Raw genomic sequence first — 18,398 nt, 5'->3', positions numbered from 1 at the left:
AGTGTAAATAGTAATTTTTTTTTGGGAAAAGAACTCTGTTTGGGAGTGTGGCCTACGCTAGCACTCTCATGAGTCTATCTTTCTCCTCCCCATGTGAAAAGACACATCTGCCCCCTTATTTTGAAGAGGAGGGAGTTAGACTCATGGGAGTGCTGGCATAGGCCACACTCTCGGACAGAAAACTGCTTCCTTTGTTTTCTTGAAAAAAAACTTATAAAAATAGCATGTTTAATTTCTTTTTATATATTTGATGCATGATGATCAATTATAAGTTAGTGTTCAAATTTGGTATAAGACATAGTTATGGGAGAATATTTGAACTCAAACATCTAATAGAAAGACTAATTTAAATGGACGAGACGAAGTGCTAATACCTTCCCATTCTTATAACCTGATTACTTATCGAGACTCTCTGACCTAACCATATGAAATCTTGTATGCTCTTTGCACTCAACCTGGATTGGGCTACACCTGGGCCTAACTCCACATGACAGAGACGATCCTTTGTTTAGCAATCCAAATGCTCCAGTAATCTAATTATCCGGTCCAACCAGATTGCTGGAGCCTCAAAGTTGACCAGGCCGGCGGCCGGCCTACTTGGGATGGAACATAATTGCAGCCAAAACACAACCTGCAGCATGTCTCGTCTTTTCATTCTTGCCAACCAGTTTCAACCGGGGAAAAGAAACTCCAAAAGAGATTTGACAAAGAGTAGTACTTTTCAAAGTCTAATGATTTCACCTGGAACGATCAACATTTATCTTTGAATTGAGCAAAATTCTTACAGTTCTACATTTGGTTAAGCGACGACGTTTTCCAATCCAATTCACAGTCGCAAATCCAAAGCGAGGACGGCCTGAGAAGCCTTTCGGATCCAAAAACGTAAGCCCTAGATCCGAAATCCCAGCTCAGTTCGTCTTCGTCTTCTCAAAGATTTTCGATTTGAGTTTCTGAATATCGGAGGTTCTTCAGTTAGTGATCCACAGGGTCGGAGATGCCTGTGGCGGCTTCCGCTATCTATTTTCTGAATCTCCGCGGTGATGTTCTCATCAATCGCCTTTATCGCGATGATGTCGGGTGAGTATTTCGATTTTATGTATAAAATTTCTTCATTTCATCGATCGTTGATGTTATGGGTTGTTGTGAAGGAATTGTGGTTTATTGATTTGCATTTTTGAATTTAAATTTGGTTGTGATCGTATGTTTCAGTGGTAGTGTTAATTCTTCCATTACTAAGATAAGACATCTGAGAGACTTCAGTTAAGCTGGCAGAAATGTTTATCCAAAACCGGTATCTGTTTTTGTTAGAGTGAATTTGTGGTTTCGAGCAGAGCTGGATTTTAAACACTAGTGGTGTTTGTTAACGAGCTAGACCTTCTCTCGTTCGGAGTGCTAGAATAGAGGTTAAGTCTCAATTTAAATCTCTCTTTACACTTCTAGGCTTGCATACTTGCATTTCAAGTCTCTGTCTGTTTTGTCTTAGAGATCCAAGTAGGTAACTAATCTGCTTCTTTCCTCTTCTTTCTCAATGGGGTTGTGCGCTAACACACTAATAGCTTATGGGGTTAGATGGTTATACCCAATCAACTATCCCTTGTTTATCCAAATATGGAACACTCAGAACTTCAGTCAAAGGGACAGGGAATTTTTTGAAACTACACCCTCACGCAATCAATTGTAATTTGTGGAAAGAAAGGAACTGAATAGTCATTGAAGGCCAATTGAAATCAGCATTCAAAGTGAGTAGGAGACTAAAGATCGTGGGCTATACCTGTACAAAGTTTATGGGTGGAAGTGTATATTCATAAGACAAGGAAAGAGATCCTTTTTATCCCCTGTTAATTGTGACTTCTATATTACAAACATCTTAGACAAGCTCAAGTGCTCAACAATAAACTTACTTATTGGCACGGAACCATTGCCAATTGATTCAAAATTTTGAAATGGCCTAAGCATATCAAAAACACTAAATATAAAGAACCAAAAGTTGCCAGAGACTAAGATTAATCAGATATTTTTTGCTGGTTCTTTATAGAATTACTCTGTCACACCTTAAATATTTCCATCAGAAAATTTACCAAATAGCTAAATTGCTGAGATAAAGCTATCACATAGTTGTCTTACCTCTTAGGTTTGAATTCCCTAATAAAGCACCTTCACTGTTCCTAGGTGTGTTGAGTGGTTCCATTCATTTACAAGCATTGCCTCTGATTCTCGAGAACCATAATATGCTGAGGAGAGTGAGAGCACATTATGTTCTTTTCTTAGTTCTACTTCATAAAACAGAGATAAATCATGAGTACATTGTGTTTCTCCCTTCAAGTCTATTTCACAAAAGAGAGATGAGAAATGCTATACCACAAACAATTAGGGCTACAAAACTCAACGGATGCATCCTCCTCCTTTGATGTGGGCTCTAAAAAGTAGGAAAAATAAACATTTAGATTTTACAGCCATTGTGTAGGAGGAAGAGTGGGTTTGTTGAATTTTTAGCCTCACCTATTCGTAGTCTAATACTCCTCCAGTAAGATAAATCATGAACTAAAAAACTTCTCACTGTGGGTGAAACTAATGATCTGCAGATATTCATTATTTTATATGACCAAATTGGCATTACAGCCCTTATATTACAACACTATGCCTGTCAGCCTAATAGAATCTACTGATTTGGTTCTATATTACTTTTTTGAGTTGCTTCTTTCTGGTTCAGATAGAATCAGGCTGACCACAGTATAGTGCTTGTTAAAATTGGCATGTGTTCACAGCATTAATTAATGTTACCCTGGTGTTGTTTGATATATTGTATGATTGATCCTTTTCTCCATATTATGATTGTCCTTCTTTGTCTGGGGGTACTGACATGCATTTATGTATTAATTTTATGATTCTTTTAGTGGGAATATGGTGGATGCCTTCCGAATGCATATAATGCAAACAAAAGAGCTTGGTACATGTCCTGTACGGCAGATTGGAGGTTGCTCTTTCTTTTACATGAGAATTAGCAATGTGTACATTGTGATTGTTGTCAGCAGCAATGCCAATGTAGCTTGTGCATTCAAATTTGTCGTTGAGGTACAAATCATCTTCCTATTCTTGTTTGTGTGCTTCCAATAGTGATTTCATCTTTCTTCATAAACCTTGGGAGCAAGCTACAGTTTTAGTTCTGAAAACATATTACTTGGAAATCTATCTCAAGGGTTGCTATTGCAGTGTGTTTCACAAGTGTAGTCATTGAACATTGATCTGAATCCAGACAGAGGATTTTGTTCCACTTAGTAGTAGGAATATTCTCCATTTTCATTAGACTGCTCACTTGATAAAATCAGAAACCAACATCCATTTATTTGACCTCTCTGTCATTTTCCATCACCTCCATTACTGTGGTAGCTAATGTCAACACATGCGTGCATCAATCAAACCCATCAAAATGAGTTAGTAGATTTCTGTCATTGGTTGGATCTGCCTCTTTTCCTTTACAGTCTAGACATAAAGAAAATCCTTCGTAAAAATTGTTTTTGAAACTAGAATGTCTCACAGTGAGTCTGACATATTCTTAAGAGACATTCAACAAGAAAAAACATAAACTAAAAGAAAAATACCCACTTGGCACGAATGTTAACAATTGGGTCATCAGGCAAGTAAATTTTACAACAAATATTTAACAGAAATCCATAAAACAGAAATTTGATAAAGAATCTCGTTTGAAAATTGCCATGGCATTTAGATGAGTAAATCAACCTGTTTCCAAGAGGTTGTATTTTTGAGAGGGTTTGTTCTTAGATCATGATTTAATTTAATAGCTTCAAAATGAGGAAGGATGGACTCCTTTTTGTTATCAGAAGTAATAAAATTTCCTTTTGTTTTCTCAAAACCATTAACTTATTTCACAAGCTCATGCATCCATTTTCAATTATTTATGTGCAGGCTGTTAACCTGTTCAAATCTTATTTTGGTGGAGCATTTGATGAAGATGCTATTCGCAATAACTTCGTTCTGATTTATGAGCTTTTGGATGGTATTTATTATGATCCATATCTCTGACTTCGCACTATGGGCATCATTTGTTTCATAATGGCCTTTGTATTTTATATTTTTGTGTATATTCATGCATATACTGTAATAACTATGCTATGCTCTTGGTATTGCAAATGATCAGGATTGTAATATGATATGGGACAACAAGGTTCAAGGGATCGAGATCTGGGGTTGGAAGAATCCCAGCCAATCCCCAGTCTGGTCCATGATGGATCAGCTGGTCCGCTGTGGACCAATCAGATTATCCACTATACAAAACACTTTTGATAAGTCTGCCAATCCTGATCCAGACCAATCAGGATTGACCGATTCTTGAAACCATGTGGAACAATGCTTTGTAATCCTGATAAATGTTCTTTCCTATTATGATCACATCTGTCAATTTTTCAATAGGATGCCCCCCCCCCCCCCAGAATAGTTCAAAATACTAGTTACTACTACATAAGTAATGTAGCTCTAGATAGGGAGAGATCCTACTAGAGGTCAATTATCAAGGATCTAATAACAAATGAATCAAGGGGCTGCTGGTTCTGCAGCCTCAGTAGGACAGAATTGCAGTTTTAGGTCAAATCTAGGGTTAGGTTTATGAATATGGATGAATCTTATAGGGTACTGATGGGCAGGTCTAGGAGAAGCTATTAATGTAGGTTTGTATGATGTTTAACTAAAAAATTGAATTTCAGAAAATTAGGGTTAGGGTTTCGGGTTTTGGGTTTTAGAACTTAGGCTAATACTAGGGTTTTTAATGGGATTTTAGGGCTGGGGTTGGGATCGAATTTTCCAGGTAGGGAGGGGAAGGTTCGATCCAAATATGGGAGGTTTTTATTGGCTGGAAGTACTAATTCTGGAATTTAGGGTTTTTTTGGGTTTCATAGAGACAAGGCAAACTAGGGTTGGAGTGGGAGGATGGGGCTGGAAGTTGGACCAAATGGAGGGGATGTAGTATGGAGGCTGTGGTTTGAATTTGAAGAAATTCTGATGGTCAAATATAGCTGGGCAGCAAGATCTAAATGGAATTCAAACACAAAAATAAAAGGGATTGATTGGGGGGGGGGGATTAGAGGATTAGAAGAAGAAATTGGTGAACAAGTTGCAGCAGAAGTCCATTGGCAGCTGCTTGAACAGGGTTGAAGGATAGAACCACCTTCAGAAGAACCTCCCAGCCGTCACGGCATAAAGAGTCACAGGAGATCCACCTGCCCTTCTTCCTTGATAGAACCACAAGGCAAACACTCCAAAGAGCAGTAGCAGCAACAATTGGCAGCCAACAAATCTGTTTTTTTTTTTCAAATATTCAACTGTGGGGGAGCCTCCCACGATTCAATCTTTTGTAATAAAAGGCTAGTACAACTCTTCCCTCTTCATAAATCGTGGAGAGGTATAATTAAACTACTTCAAACAATTTAAAACACTTAAAGTAAGAAGATTCCTAAGTAACCAATAGGATATAAGACCCTATCAGCCAATAGGAACATTTCACTTAAATTGGACCAGTGGTTCAACTGGTTCAATTTAAAACATGAAAAATAAACTAAGTATTGGGCTAATCCCGTATGCAACCTATGTACCCCTACTTTAGGCTCATTAAAGTGGCCTATTACATAGAAAACCCTTGGGAACAAAGGCCCAACATATATATATATATATATATCCCAACCCTGGACTTATTTCTAAAGAAATAAGCCCATTTCGATGATGAATCTGCATCAATAAGCCTTAGGGTTCCTTCGTATAAAGATCATTGCAAATATTTTAAACTGATTTGGTTTCTGATTACACCACTGACCCTTCCTTGCCAGAATTTCTGTATGGATGTTATGACATGAGGTATTAATTATTGTTTACCAACAAAAGCATTGCTAAAAGGAAAATGTCAAAAAACTACCTTAGGTGCATCCTATACAATAATATGGGGTCTAAGTCCAATTGTCCAAATGTAAGCTTGTATTGGGCAAACTTATTGAGTTTTCACAAACAATATAGTTTGTTTGAAAGCTTAAACATTTAATTGTAAACCTCTGGTGGAAAAATATATTAAGCATAGGCAACATTCCAAAAAAAAAAAGAAAGCAGACTGATGTGCCTGAATGAGAAGCTAATAAACATTGCAATGTTAGCCCACTTCCTGTATTGCCAAAGAATCAACTTCTTGCCTTTTTTTTTTTTTGTTAAATGTGCCTTTAACATGCATCCATGAGTACTCATATGAAGCATTGAAATGGTTCAAATAATGGCTTTGCTCATGGTATTATCTAAAGGTTAAAATTGCTAAGATGTACAAATCCAACTCTAGCCATAATCGCTGCAATGACCCATTCTCTCCCTTGTTTTTATCTGGTTTTGGTGGCTAAATTACCACTTAATTTATATTGTCTTCTTGTTGAATGATTTGATTGGGTGTTGGAGAAGTTTTCTGTAATATTTTGTTAGAAATTTTCTCTTTTATTTCATTAGATTGTGATTGAAAGCAATTAAGTGGAAAGTATGTTTTGGATTATATTGGATATCCTGTGTGGCTATTGAAAGATTTGACTTCGAGAAGTTACTCTGGTGTTGGATTGCCTTCTTTGGTGTTAATGAAGAATAGATGAGAAATTGTAAGATCATCTCTCTGAAAGTGATGGGTTTTGAATGGTCACTCTGTGGAGAAAGCTGACAACTTTCCCTGGTAAACTGTGTGGGGAACAAAAAGATATTGATAATTGCAAGTGGAAGGTTGGATTAAGAGAAAACCTGTTCTACCTATTCTTTACGGCCCTGGCCCATTTGTTTGCAGGGGAGTATGGGGTGGGAAACTTAGGAAAGAGAGGGAGAGAGATCCCGGTGGATTTGAAGCTTCAAAAAGCAGAAAACTGGATGCAGAGCCAAAGGAAATGGAACTATCGAAGCGAAAAGGACAATAATTAATAAGTAAACCTATGCCGATGACAGTACTACCCGAGCTACATCTGTAGGCGCTGACAGAGATGCTCCAAAGCCACTGGAAGAACCCCTCTTGCTCAACCAAAAAATCTTCTTATCTGCAAAATCGCTACGTCTTCGGTTTTGCAGTGAGGAAGAACCCCTCTTGCCCTTCCAAAAAATCTTCTCGTCCAACGCCATAACTCTGGTATTGTTCATGGTATTCTGCGTCCTCACTGCTGCGACCACCACACCTTCCACCACTGCCCTCCCAGAAAATTTTATGGCCATTACTTCCCTCAAGTTTCCGCAAGAGTCCCACCAAATGGATGGGACTTTGAGAGAGATGGGCTGGAAAGAACAGTGCACCGACATGCAACCCTGACATTCTGAAGCTGTCTCCCAAGTTTCCCACCCCACACCTTCAATTGTATACAAATCACCATGTTTTGGGGAAAGTATGACAACTTTCCCACCCCATCAAAACCCCAACAAACAAATGGGCCATACAGGAACTGGTGGTGGAAGAGGCAATGCTTTTTCTACAGATTACATGTATGGGTAAATTTTAAATGTCACCCTCCATTTGTTGTATGACTATATGGTTATCTGATGTGGGGGAGCTGAGTGATACTAACGTCTTAATTAATAAAGTTGAAGGGAGTCAATGGTGTTCTAGAAGACCCAAGGGAGGTAAATGAAATGTTCAGGAACTTGTGAGAAGATCCATGATTTTGTTGGACCCTCGTATCATAAAAGGGAGTTTGTTATCAGCAACAATTGTGTTCATTCAGAAACTCACTTTCAGTTATAATCCACTTTATTTTGGTCACTTGCATAATTTTCCCAGTGATATTAGATCTGTTGAAAGTAAGGATTTAAGTATCGATATCGGGTACATATCGGATGAGTGATTTTAAGCTATGCAACTTTACCTGTTTATCACTTTTTTGCCCAAATCTGTTTTGATCTGTGATTTGAGCACTGTAAAGTCTGTAAGTCCCCAAAACCTGTTGAAATGGTGAAGATCAGGGTTTTTTTTTTTTTTTTTTAAAAATTATGTTAGATGATGTTCTCCGACTCATAATGAAGAGAAAAAACAAGTTTTTAAGGCCTTCGGTTGCTCTCAGTTTCGTATCTCACTCACGTTTCTGTTTTGCAAGTTTAAAGGAGGGTGTATCAAGTGTATATTACCTGTATCGGACTGTACCTTACCGTACCATATTGGTCCAGTATCAGACCATATCAGATTGTATTGACCCGTATCGGCTGATACATTTAAAAAAAAAAAAAAGTATCGTATTGATACCCACCGATATGTATCGGCTAATATAATATGTACTGATACTTAAAATCTCATTGAAAGCCTGTTGTACTATTAAACAAAATTTTTGGGTTTCTCTTTATGATAGAATAGAAAATGCATCAGTAGATCAAGCCTAAATAATTTTATGTCCAAGGGACATATTAACTGTATCGCTCATGGTCCGAGTATATGATGTTGTTTTGTCCTCATATGTTGATTTCATTTATTCTGCCAAGGCTACTTAGCACTTTTACTCGTTGGGACTTTTTGAATGTCTTATTTTCTGCAGTGTTTGGTGGAAATCTTCTCATGAGCTCTCTGTTTGCTTTGTTTCCTTCTGTGGCATTTTGTGCTTTCCTAATCATTATGCTTGAAATGGAAGGCCAGCAATACTTTCGCCTTTGTATTTTTTTTTTTGTTGGAATTAGGGTCATTTAAACGAACTAGTGACTCCTTTTCCAATATGCAGAAATAATGGACTTCGGTTATCCTCAAAATCTGTCTCCGGAAATTTTGAAGCTTTACATCACTCAGGAAGGAGTCCGCTCACCATTCTCATCCAAGGTTAGATTTGAGAGATATAATCTTCCAGATTCATGGTGTCTATAGATGGTCTTCTAGGCCTAAATTCTCACTTACATAGTTGATTGGTATAATGATGAATGACCTGTCTTGCATAAGCAGGCTAGCATTAAATCCCTACATATTACAGGGATGTGCCTGTTTTAGCATTCTTGTGTTATTACGTGCATGCATAAGTATACTTCCTTGCATGCTGTAATGCATTTATTTATTTATATATTCGTATGTATGTTGAAGGTTCTCTAATCATTTACTTTTGCTATGTCAAAAATTGGCAGCCTGCAGATAAACCAGTTCCTAATGCTACTCTACAAGTTACAGGTGCTGTAGGCTGGCGAAGGGAAGGCCTAGTTTATAAGAAGAATGAGGTGATTTAATTTTTCTTTCTTTTTCTATGTTAAGAGTTAAAACTCTAGTATGGGAAGGTGAATGTGCTGAATTTTAACCCTCGTTGTGTGACTTTTGTCACAGGTATTTCTGGATATTGTGGAAAGTGTCAATCTTCTTATGTCTTCGAAAGGTATGTGATGGATCTCCAAGATGTTTATACATGCCTTGCATAACCACAATACACTTTTGTTTTTGGATATATACAGTACAGAGTCTTGTTAGTATCTAATATATTGGTGGTTGCAGGTAATGTTCTACGTTGTGATGTGACTGGGAAGATCCTCATGAAGTGCTTCTTGTCTGGCATGCCTGATTTGAAGTTGGGATTAAATGACAAAATTGGTCTTGAAAAGGAATCACAACTTAAATCCCGTCCTGCTAAAAGGTAGCTTTTGGGGATTGTACCTACCTTATTCTTTTTGGATTTTATAGGTTAATATATCTATTTCAATTTCCAAACTTGATACTTCGTTTTTTGGGAAATCTTGTTACAACCAAAGTTGGCAAAAAGAAGTTGTACCCTTACTTTTTTGTCCTTTTAACATGAGGGTAAAATCCTATCATTTCATATTTGTACTAAAAAAGGCACATGACAATGACAGCTCTTGAGAATGACATAATAGTATGTCACTTTCAAATTCTTTTGAAAATCCTTTTTTACCCTTGAGTTAAAGAACTTTGAGGAATAAGAAAAGGGACGATCAAAAGAGGGTTATAACTTCTCAGTTTTCCACTTTGGTTACACCAAGAAGTGCCCTTTTTGGGAAAATAATGTAATGTATTTATGGGCGAGGGATAAACACACCGCCGGTGTGCGGTAAGCTAGCGTGCAGCACCAATTTGAGTGTGGGATGGAGTTTCATACAGGAGGGGCAGCGGGTCATTTCAAAGGGGGGAAGAGAGATGGATACAGTGGGCGCTCACTTACGGTACACTGGCGGTGTGCCTAGCCTTTTCTCTTTTTTTTTTTTTTTTTTGGGTTAGAGTTTTGCTAGATTCCATTATCGGGTCCGAGTTGGTTAACGATCAAAATGTTACTGGCAGTAGATTCTGGGATCTTACAGTTGGTGTATTAGATTTAAGATTGAAAATTTAAATCTCAATAAGGGGATGTGATCTTGTTGCTAACTAACTGGGATGTCTACCAACACCCACACCAGCTGGTGCAAGACAGGTTTGGGAAAGCTAATACAAATCCAAAGATTAAGAGAATTTGGATTTGGGAAGGTTATTGACACAAAATTCAAAACATACATGCAGAACATTAGGTCTAACAATTGCCATAAATGATATACATTTCCAAATTCAAGTGCAGAAAATTCATTTTGAGGATTCATGGAAATTGAATAAAGGATATATGATAGGTCACTATTTTCCTTGCTGTCACAGGAGTTGTAGTGTTGTGATCAGGTGCTAAGTCGCTACCGAACTCCAAAGAATGTCTTAGTGCCTCCGTGCTGTCAATTGATGAATCTCCATAGTGTTGGGGCAGTGGGGAAAACTGGGACAGGTATGAAAATTAGTGTAAACCAAGTTTAGGCTATTGGAGAAAGTTGGATTTCCTGAAGTTTTTAAGTCAAAAGATGGTGAATCAGGTCTCGGGATCCACATCAAACCACAAATCATTCCTATTCTAGCTCAAAGAGAAAAGGGATAACAATTTGGTACCAAATAAATAAAATGCAACAAAATTAAACAAACTACATATAAGTAAACAGAATATGCAACCACACTAGTTAATATTTAATAAGGGACATCTAGCCACGATGAATTGATGTTTGACCGTATACGTCTGCGTCTCCTCTGATATGTCTAATACCCTGAATGTATGTCCTCGTCAATTCTCCCCTGGTGGGAAGAACTCACCTCCAGTGAAAATAGACTTCGATATTTCTCTAAGAAAAGGTAGCCCCGAGCAAGTTGGGGTTGCATACTATTGAGAAGATAAGACATAACCAGGGAGTTAGCAGAACCCCAGTTCTCTTGGTCAACACCTTCAGTAGTAGGCTTCGTTTTGGTGCCAGTAACGTAGCCAAGATACCCGCGGGAGTCAATGGTGAGGTAACAGGATCATGACCACATCTAATAATTGCTCCCATCCAAACAAACAGAGCATACAAGGAAGGTAGGGAAGCCATCATTAGAATCACGAACTTGCCCTTCAAATCTAGATGCAGCAGTAGAAAGATCCGACATTGTTACCCCAAAAAGAAATCCACACGAGTTGTTGGAGAAGATCTAGACCATCAAACAATCACCAAAAATCCACAAAAAGATGGAAGCAGTCCTCCAAATCATAAGGGTGGACTGAACAAACAGAAAAGAAGAAAACAAAGGGGCCCTCGGTGGCTTAGAAAGACACCACCAAGGGTAGCGGAGATGGCGGTGGAGGGGGCGCTGGTTCTCGGCGGCTATAGAAGGGAGAAAGGGAGACGATGGGAGAGACTGAGAGGAAGGGAGGTGGTGGCGGTGCTGGGTAGAAACCGAGAAAGAGAATGGATAAAGAGAGAGGCACAATTAGGGTTGGAATCCCTTGGTTGATCTCTACTCTGATACCATGATGAGTTGGGGAAAATTGTGACATGTGGTTAATGAGACAACCATCTTTATTTATATTAGAGGAGAATATTCTAGAATGGTTACAAGACAGAATTACCCCTATTGACAATTCTACCGTTGTACCCATATTACACCACAACTCCTTATCCATTCCAATTGGTTAAGTTTATTGGAACTGTTTGGTTGTTTATTTATGCTAGCCTTTTGGTCCTGTGGGGGTTATTATGTTCTGCTAGTCATGGAGGATTACCCCTTTGCATAAAAAAAGGTCGTACCCAGTGCACAAGGCTCCCGCGTTTAGTAGGGTCTAGGGAGGGTCAAATGTACACAGCCTTACCCCTGTTTCCAGAGAGGCTGTTTCCAGGACTTGAACCCGTGACCAAGCGTTCAACAAGTGAGCACTTGACCAGCACGCCAAGCACGACCTTCATTACCCCTTTGCATAATTTTGAAATATTAGTTGAGTGACTTGGAGCTAGTCAAAGTCATGACGTGATCATCGAGAAAATGGCTGTTTTTTTGTTTTATGGGACATATCCTTTTTCTGTGAGGAGATGGGAGTTGTTAAGGCGTCGCCTAGGCATCCAGGCAGATTTCTAGGTGCCTAGGTGGCTACCGCCTTATTGGAGGGCCCCTTGCATTGGGTTAATTGGTATCGAACCAGGTTCTGGCACTTATTTATGCCAAATATATTTTAATTAAATGTTTTATATTTGTTATTTCATTTACTTAAGATATTATTCATAAATAAGCAAATACCCCTATTTGAATCCAATAAAAATATTTAAAAAATAAAATTCCAAAAGGATAAAAAGGTCAACCCCCCAGTTCAAGAACAAAAGCTGGATTTTTAGTGGTAGTTGAAATTTTCAACTTTCTAATGTTGGGGTTTTTCTCAAATCTAAAAATTCCATAAATCTTAATATGATAAAACATTGCTAAAAATAAAAAATGTGGTAAAATATTCATTTATTTTGATATCTAAAAAAACATTTTCATTTAGAGCGATGTTGACATCATTCGTGTTCACCAAATAAAGTTTGACCAAAACATAACTCCTTCAATATAAAACAGATTTAAGCAATCTTGGATTTATTGGAAAGCTGCTTTTGTGCTCTACCTAATACAAAAAGTCTCATGTAAAAATAAAATCATTTGGTCAATGAAATTTCTTGGAGAACAAAAATACTTCTCTAAATCGAGAGTAGGTTAATTACTTATTGATAAGATCATATTTTCTAAGAACAGTATAAACCAAATGTGAGACTAGGTATACCTGAAAATGACCAATTCCAAGAACATATAAACCAAATGTATGTTTTGATTGTTTCAAACTTCCAATAGCTTGCTTCTTCAGTTCTGCTGTCTTCTATTTTTATGTTGATTTTTGATGACTTGATGTGACTTAATATTGATTTTGATGACTTGATTTGGCTTAATGTTGATTTTTGATGACTTGATGTGGCTTAATGTTGATTTTCAATGATATAAGGTATATATTGTAGCATACTAAATAATGTTAGAAAAAAGGGGAAATAAAAAATAACACTTGGGCGCCTTGTTGCCTAAACGCTTAGACACCCCTCCACCGCCTTGGGTCACCTTGCTGCCTTGACAACCATGGTGGGAGGTTGGATATAGATGTCTCATTCATTATTGTAGAATGGTTTTTGTTGTTATCCAGTGCGCAAAGTTTTGATGTGAAGGATTTCCCCTTTGTTCTTTACAAGTAAATTGTGCACCCTCCCCCCCCCCCCCCGCGGAAATAATAATAATAATAATAAAAAAATAAAAAAATAAGAAAGTATCCTCATAACCCGAAGAGAAAATTTTCTTCCACAATATTCTGAGCATATTATCTTGGTCTTTATGGGCAATATTAGGTTTTCCAAATGAGTTGTCTATTTAGCTTAGAACTGCTCAGCTCATATCGTTACGGTGTTTGTAACTGATTGAAAGTGTTTCTTTTTACAGTGGTAAGACAATTGAACTTGATGATGTTACATTCCACCAATGTGTGAACTTGACGAGGTTCAATTCAGAAAAGACTGTTAGTTTTGTGCCACCTGATGGGGAGTTTGAATTGATGAAGTAAGAACACTACATTCCTTCATTATAAATGTCTGTATTAGCTTTGGTTCATATAAATGTTGTAGAATTAACATGAGCTACAGTAATGTTGAAATGGATCTAGAAATTTTATATCCTTTATGAATACTGTAATGGCATACTAATTTTATTTGTAGGATTGTAGGTTTCTTTTATTTGTAGAATTACTTTGGTAGTTAGCTTCTAGGTAAAACATCTCTTTGTTTAGGAGTTCCAGAACATTAAAACTATTTGATCTAGAAAAACATTTTGTTACTAAGAGAAAGTGGGATTGGGTTGTATGGTGATCGTAGGCAAGGCTTACTATAATTTACTTCACTACAATTGTTACTTAATTTACATATTACTAGTTAACATGGACTTCGTTTCCCCATCATTTCTTGTTTGTGACATTCTTTGCTATCTGTAGGTACCGAATTACAGAAGGTGTTAATCTGCCATTTCGGGTATTGCCTACAATCAAGGAATTGGGTAGGACACGCATGGAAGTAAATGTTAAGGTAGTTTGATGACATTTTTAAGGAGGAACTCGTCTGAATTTGGTTTGAAGTTATCTCACTACTATTGAAATTCAGGTCAAGAGTGTTTTTGGTGCGAAAATGTTCGCCCTTGGAGTTGTTATCAAGGTTCCAGTGCCAAAGCAAACAGCAAAGACAAGTTTCCAAGTTACATCTGGTCGAGCCAAGTACAATGCTTCTATTGACTGTTTGGTTTGGAAGTGAGTGTTCAATATTTTTAGGAATTTTGAATATGTAATATAGACCAAACTTCTAAGCTTCTATCGTATATAATGAAAACATTGTCTTGTATCTCATTTCTGCGTGCGGTTTAAAATCAGAAATCTCAATCTAGATCACCCAATCTGAATACGCAGTCAATCAGCCAATCTGGTGGTAATATCTGTTTTTTGTTCTTCGATAGGCTTCTTTACCAGACCAGATTGGCATTTCCTGGGTAATGATCTAGGGTCCTATCTGGATCTTTTTATCCTTATTTGTACATGATGAATGAGCTTTTTTGCTAACTATTCTGTTCATCTACTTTCTCAACCCCCCAAATAAAGGCTACTAAGATTCCATAGATAAAAAAGATTGAGCCCGACTGTCTACCCAACCTCTCTGCTTGCTCTGGAGGGAAAACTGAAAAAAAAAACTATGGTTTATGCAACATGTTGACATTAGTAGAAAGTAGACACTTTTTTTCTTAAAAATTATTGGAATAGGTCAAGAATAGAAGCTTCTGTGTTGTTTTCTTTGCTCCTTTTTTTTGGGTTAAAGAAAATAATTAGCAATATCTAGCTATTGCATTGAAAATACTAGCAGGAACTCGCTAAATTTGTTGAGCACTGGTGGCCTTTCATCCACTTGCAACTTTTACAGTTCGTTCATGCTCTAGCCAATCATATATCGAATTTCTTCTCTTTTAGCATGTACCAATTTTTTTTAATTAATTAATTTATTTAATTTTTGGGGTGGGGTTGGGGGGGTTGGGGACAGAGGATAGTTGATCGTTCTTAGTTAATTTCTGATTGATCTGTATACGGTTTTGATAATCTTTGCAGGATACGGAAATTCCCTGGACAAACAGAACCAACTATGAGTGCTGAGGTTGAGTTGATTTCTACAATGGCAGAAAAGAAGTCTTGGACTAGGCCACCAATCCAAATGGAATTCCAGGTGCCATTACAATTATCTATTACCTTATTATAAATTCTAGTGTAAGTCATTAAATATTGGGAGAGGATTGACTGTTGTGATTAAGCTCTTAATGTCAATTCTAACAGGCAGTGTAGCAAAAGCATTTCTGGGTTTTATATATTAAGTTTTTGACTCCTGTCCCTTTATTTTCTCTTATGGTCCAATGAATTAGACTATGGATCAGCTTTTCACAAGAAATTGGTGCTGGCACCAAGTTTTCTCAAAAGTGAGAAAGTGTGCTAACCTTGAGAAAATGAAATGAGCTATGAACCATTTCCTTACCAAAGGGAAGAGAGAAGAGGTTTAACCCCCTTCTAATGGAGAAGAGATTTTTCTGTTCCGTGTTTTCTGAGACTTGGTTGCTCATCAAGCAAGTGATGTACTGTTAATCCTGCTTCCCTGATATTGTACCTAAAATATAATAATAGTAATTAGAGGAGTAGTAATTCTTTTTTGGATGTTTTGGGGGGGGGGGGGGTGGTTTCCAATCCTATATATTCTTTTTGCTACTTTGGTGCTTGGGTCTGGACATTGTCAGAAGTAGAAAGAAGTTTCAGTCTCTTTCCTTATATTGCTAGATGAGGAAACTGTCATGTTAGTGTACCTTGTCGTCTTTAATTCTCAACTCCTGGCATTTCATATGGCATACCATCATATGCGTACCAATGGGATGCTGAATGACTTTGTAGACATACACATAGGCTTCTGTTAATCACTTTAATTGTTTTCATTTCTTGATATTTTAGAGGTGACTGCATTAGTGGCTTGTAACAGTGTTTCAACATTTTTTCAATTCCTTCTATACTGTTACATTTGAGAAATTATTAGAAGATTCTCTGAATTGAACTATGTATGTTTTCAATGATATGGTACTGTATTAATTAGTATTTGAAGGGTTGGTGTCGAGAATTTGTTTTTCTTTATTTGTTGGGAAAGGTGGTAAACGTTGGAGAGGCATAAAGATGAAAGGTGGAATTATATTGGAGATTTATTAGGAGGAAACTAGAAATTAAAGATCTACCATATTATTGATTTATTTTCTTCAGTCTTGTCCTTTGTAGATTTTTCAATGGCTCGGGAGAATAACCAATTTGGTGAATTGTGGTATCTGCAGGTTCCAATGTTTACCGCCTCAGGTTTACGCGTCCGATTTCTCAAGGTATGCATATGGAACTGTCCCTATCAGCCTATATTGCTTGTCTATTCAGTATGGATCTGTTTGTAAGAAGCTCTACCTCATCAACCTTCTGCAGGTGTGGGAAAAGAGTGGATATAATACTGTTGAGTGGGTTCGATATATTACCAAAGCCGGATCATATGAAATTAGATGTTAGAGAGTTGTGTTAGAGAGTTGTGAAGGCTTTTTTCATGCTTCTTTGAAGACTTGTCGAGGGTTAACATTTCTAAGCCTGTGACAGCCGAGATCATGGGGTGGCAATGGCTAATGTTGCCAAGTCTTTCGCGGTCCACAATCCCTTCAAGGTGCAGCTAGTGTTCTGCTTTCTTGTATTACTAGAGTTGCCTCTTGTTTTTGTTGTTGCACTAGAATTCTGTCAATATAATTACAGTGGGATCTTGATTCAATCCTGGTGTTGTAAAGGCTACTACTGCTCATCTTGATTTGTCACGATAATTTTTTGCTGTTTTATAGCACTGTTGATTTGAGAATGGTAGTTTCCTAATTCTTCAATCTTTGGGTTGTTCTGAGTACTACTTATCGAACCCCCAATTGTACTTGTACACCCACAGTGCTGGCTTGAGAGTTGAGAAATCAAATTTATTATGTAGACACTTATTAATTGGTTGACGATAATAGCATTATAGAGGATAAGGAAATTGGTTTAGCGTTATTATCATTCACAGACAAGGCTTTTGGTCATTTCAGGGAGGAATTCTAACAACCCTTCATGCTGAAAAGTAACCAATAAAATGCTCCATGGGGATTTTAGAACAGAAAAAGAAAAGCCTTCAACAGCTCATAAATTTAGCAGGTGGATGTCAATACCATTCAACATCAGAAGGAAAAGATTAATACTTTAACAACAGTCTCTTCTTAAATCAAAACTAATATAATATCTTCAATAATAATTTAAAAAAGAAAATGACACTAATCCTGAAATGTTAGGGAAGCAGTTTTCTGTACGGGAGTGTGGCCTATGCCAGCACTCTCATGTGTCTATCTCTCTCCTCCTTAAAACAAGGTGGCAGAAGTGTCTTTTCACATGGGGAGGAGAGAGATAGACTCATGGGAGTGCTGACGTAGGCCACACTCCCGGACAGAGAACTTTTTCCCGAAATGTTATTAGAATGAATTAGTCGAAAGATCTGGGGTGAGTTCAAACTCGCCTGTCAATTAAGTGTATCAACTTCATCGTACTTGGGGTACCCAAAGAATTTTCTGTCATTTGGTTTAGGATTCTACAAATCCATTACCTACTCTCTTGCTTCTTATTGATTTATGCCAATGAGTATAAATTGGAGACCTATTCTTTCTTCCTCGAAGGAACCAAGATAAAAATGTTAATCTTACCAAAAAAAAAAAAAAAAAAAAAAAAAAGAAGATAAAAACGTTAAAGTTAGAAAAAAAAAGGGTGAAAAAGAATTAATGGTCGTTTGGTATGCATTCTTAGAATGCATTCCAAAAAATCATACCAGACAGCCTCGACATCAAAAGTTTTAATATATAATTCTAACTACTTCTAAAATATAGCTTTGTGGTTCATTCTCTTTAACCATGATTTAAAGTTAAGATCTTTAAGGGGGTGGGGTGCTCGAGACCTACAAAATATTGAGGTTTATAAGATGAGATCATAAATATA

At 37.3% G+C, this 18,398-nt stretch overlaps 1 protein-coding gene across 1 annotated transcript; it reads left to right on the top strand.

The window, feature by feature from the left end:
* Positions 1-744: 744 nt before the first annotated feature.
* On the top strand, positions 745-17,269 carry LOC122646486 (AP-2 complex subunit mu). The gene is made up of 13 exons (XM_043840050.1): positions 745-1,077; positions 2,895-3,072; positions 3,925-4,015; positions 8,712-8,806; positions 9,103-9,192; positions 9,296-9,344; positions 9,461-9,599; positions 13,748-13,864; positions 14,292-14,382; positions 14,458-14,600; positions 15,444-15,558; positions 16,694-16,738; positions 16,833-17,269. Exons 1-13 carry the CDS (start codon positions 995-997, stop codon positions 16,911-16,913), a joined length of 1,317 nt encoding a protein of 438 aa, XP_043695985.1. The 5' UTR covers positions 745-994; the 3' UTR covers positions 16,914-17,269.
* Positions 17,270-18,398: the final 1,129 nt, after the last annotated feature.

Source organism: Telopea speciosissima, chromosome 11, assembly GCF_018873765.1.
Source record: "Telopea speciosissima isolate NSW1024214 ecotype Mountain lineage chromosome 11, Tspe_v1, whole genome shotgun sequence".
Taxonomy (NCBI): domain Eukaryota; kingdom Viridiplantae; phylum Streptophyta; class Magnoliopsida; order Proteales; family Proteaceae; genus Telopea; species Telopea speciosissima.
Note: the sequence above shows the minus strand (reverse complement) of the source record. Positions and strands in the feature narration are given on the sequence as shown.

What these genes read in the sequence shown, in the direction of transcription:
- LOC122646486 (XM_043840050.1), top strand. Translation starts at nt 995, where the DNA reads ATGCCTGTGGCGGCTTCCGCTATCTATTTTCTGAATCTCCGCGGTGAT. An exon ending in GCATGGAAGTAAATGTTAAG is followed by an intron (nt 14,383 to 14,457) that starts GTAGTTTGATGA and finishes ATTGAAATTCAG; the next exon opens with GTCAAGAGTGTTTTTGGTGC. An exon ending in ATTGACTGTTTGGTTTGGAA is followed by an intron (nt 14,601 to 15,443) that starts GTGAGTGTTCAA and finishes TAATCTTTGCAG; the next exon opens with GATACGGAAATTCCCTGGAC.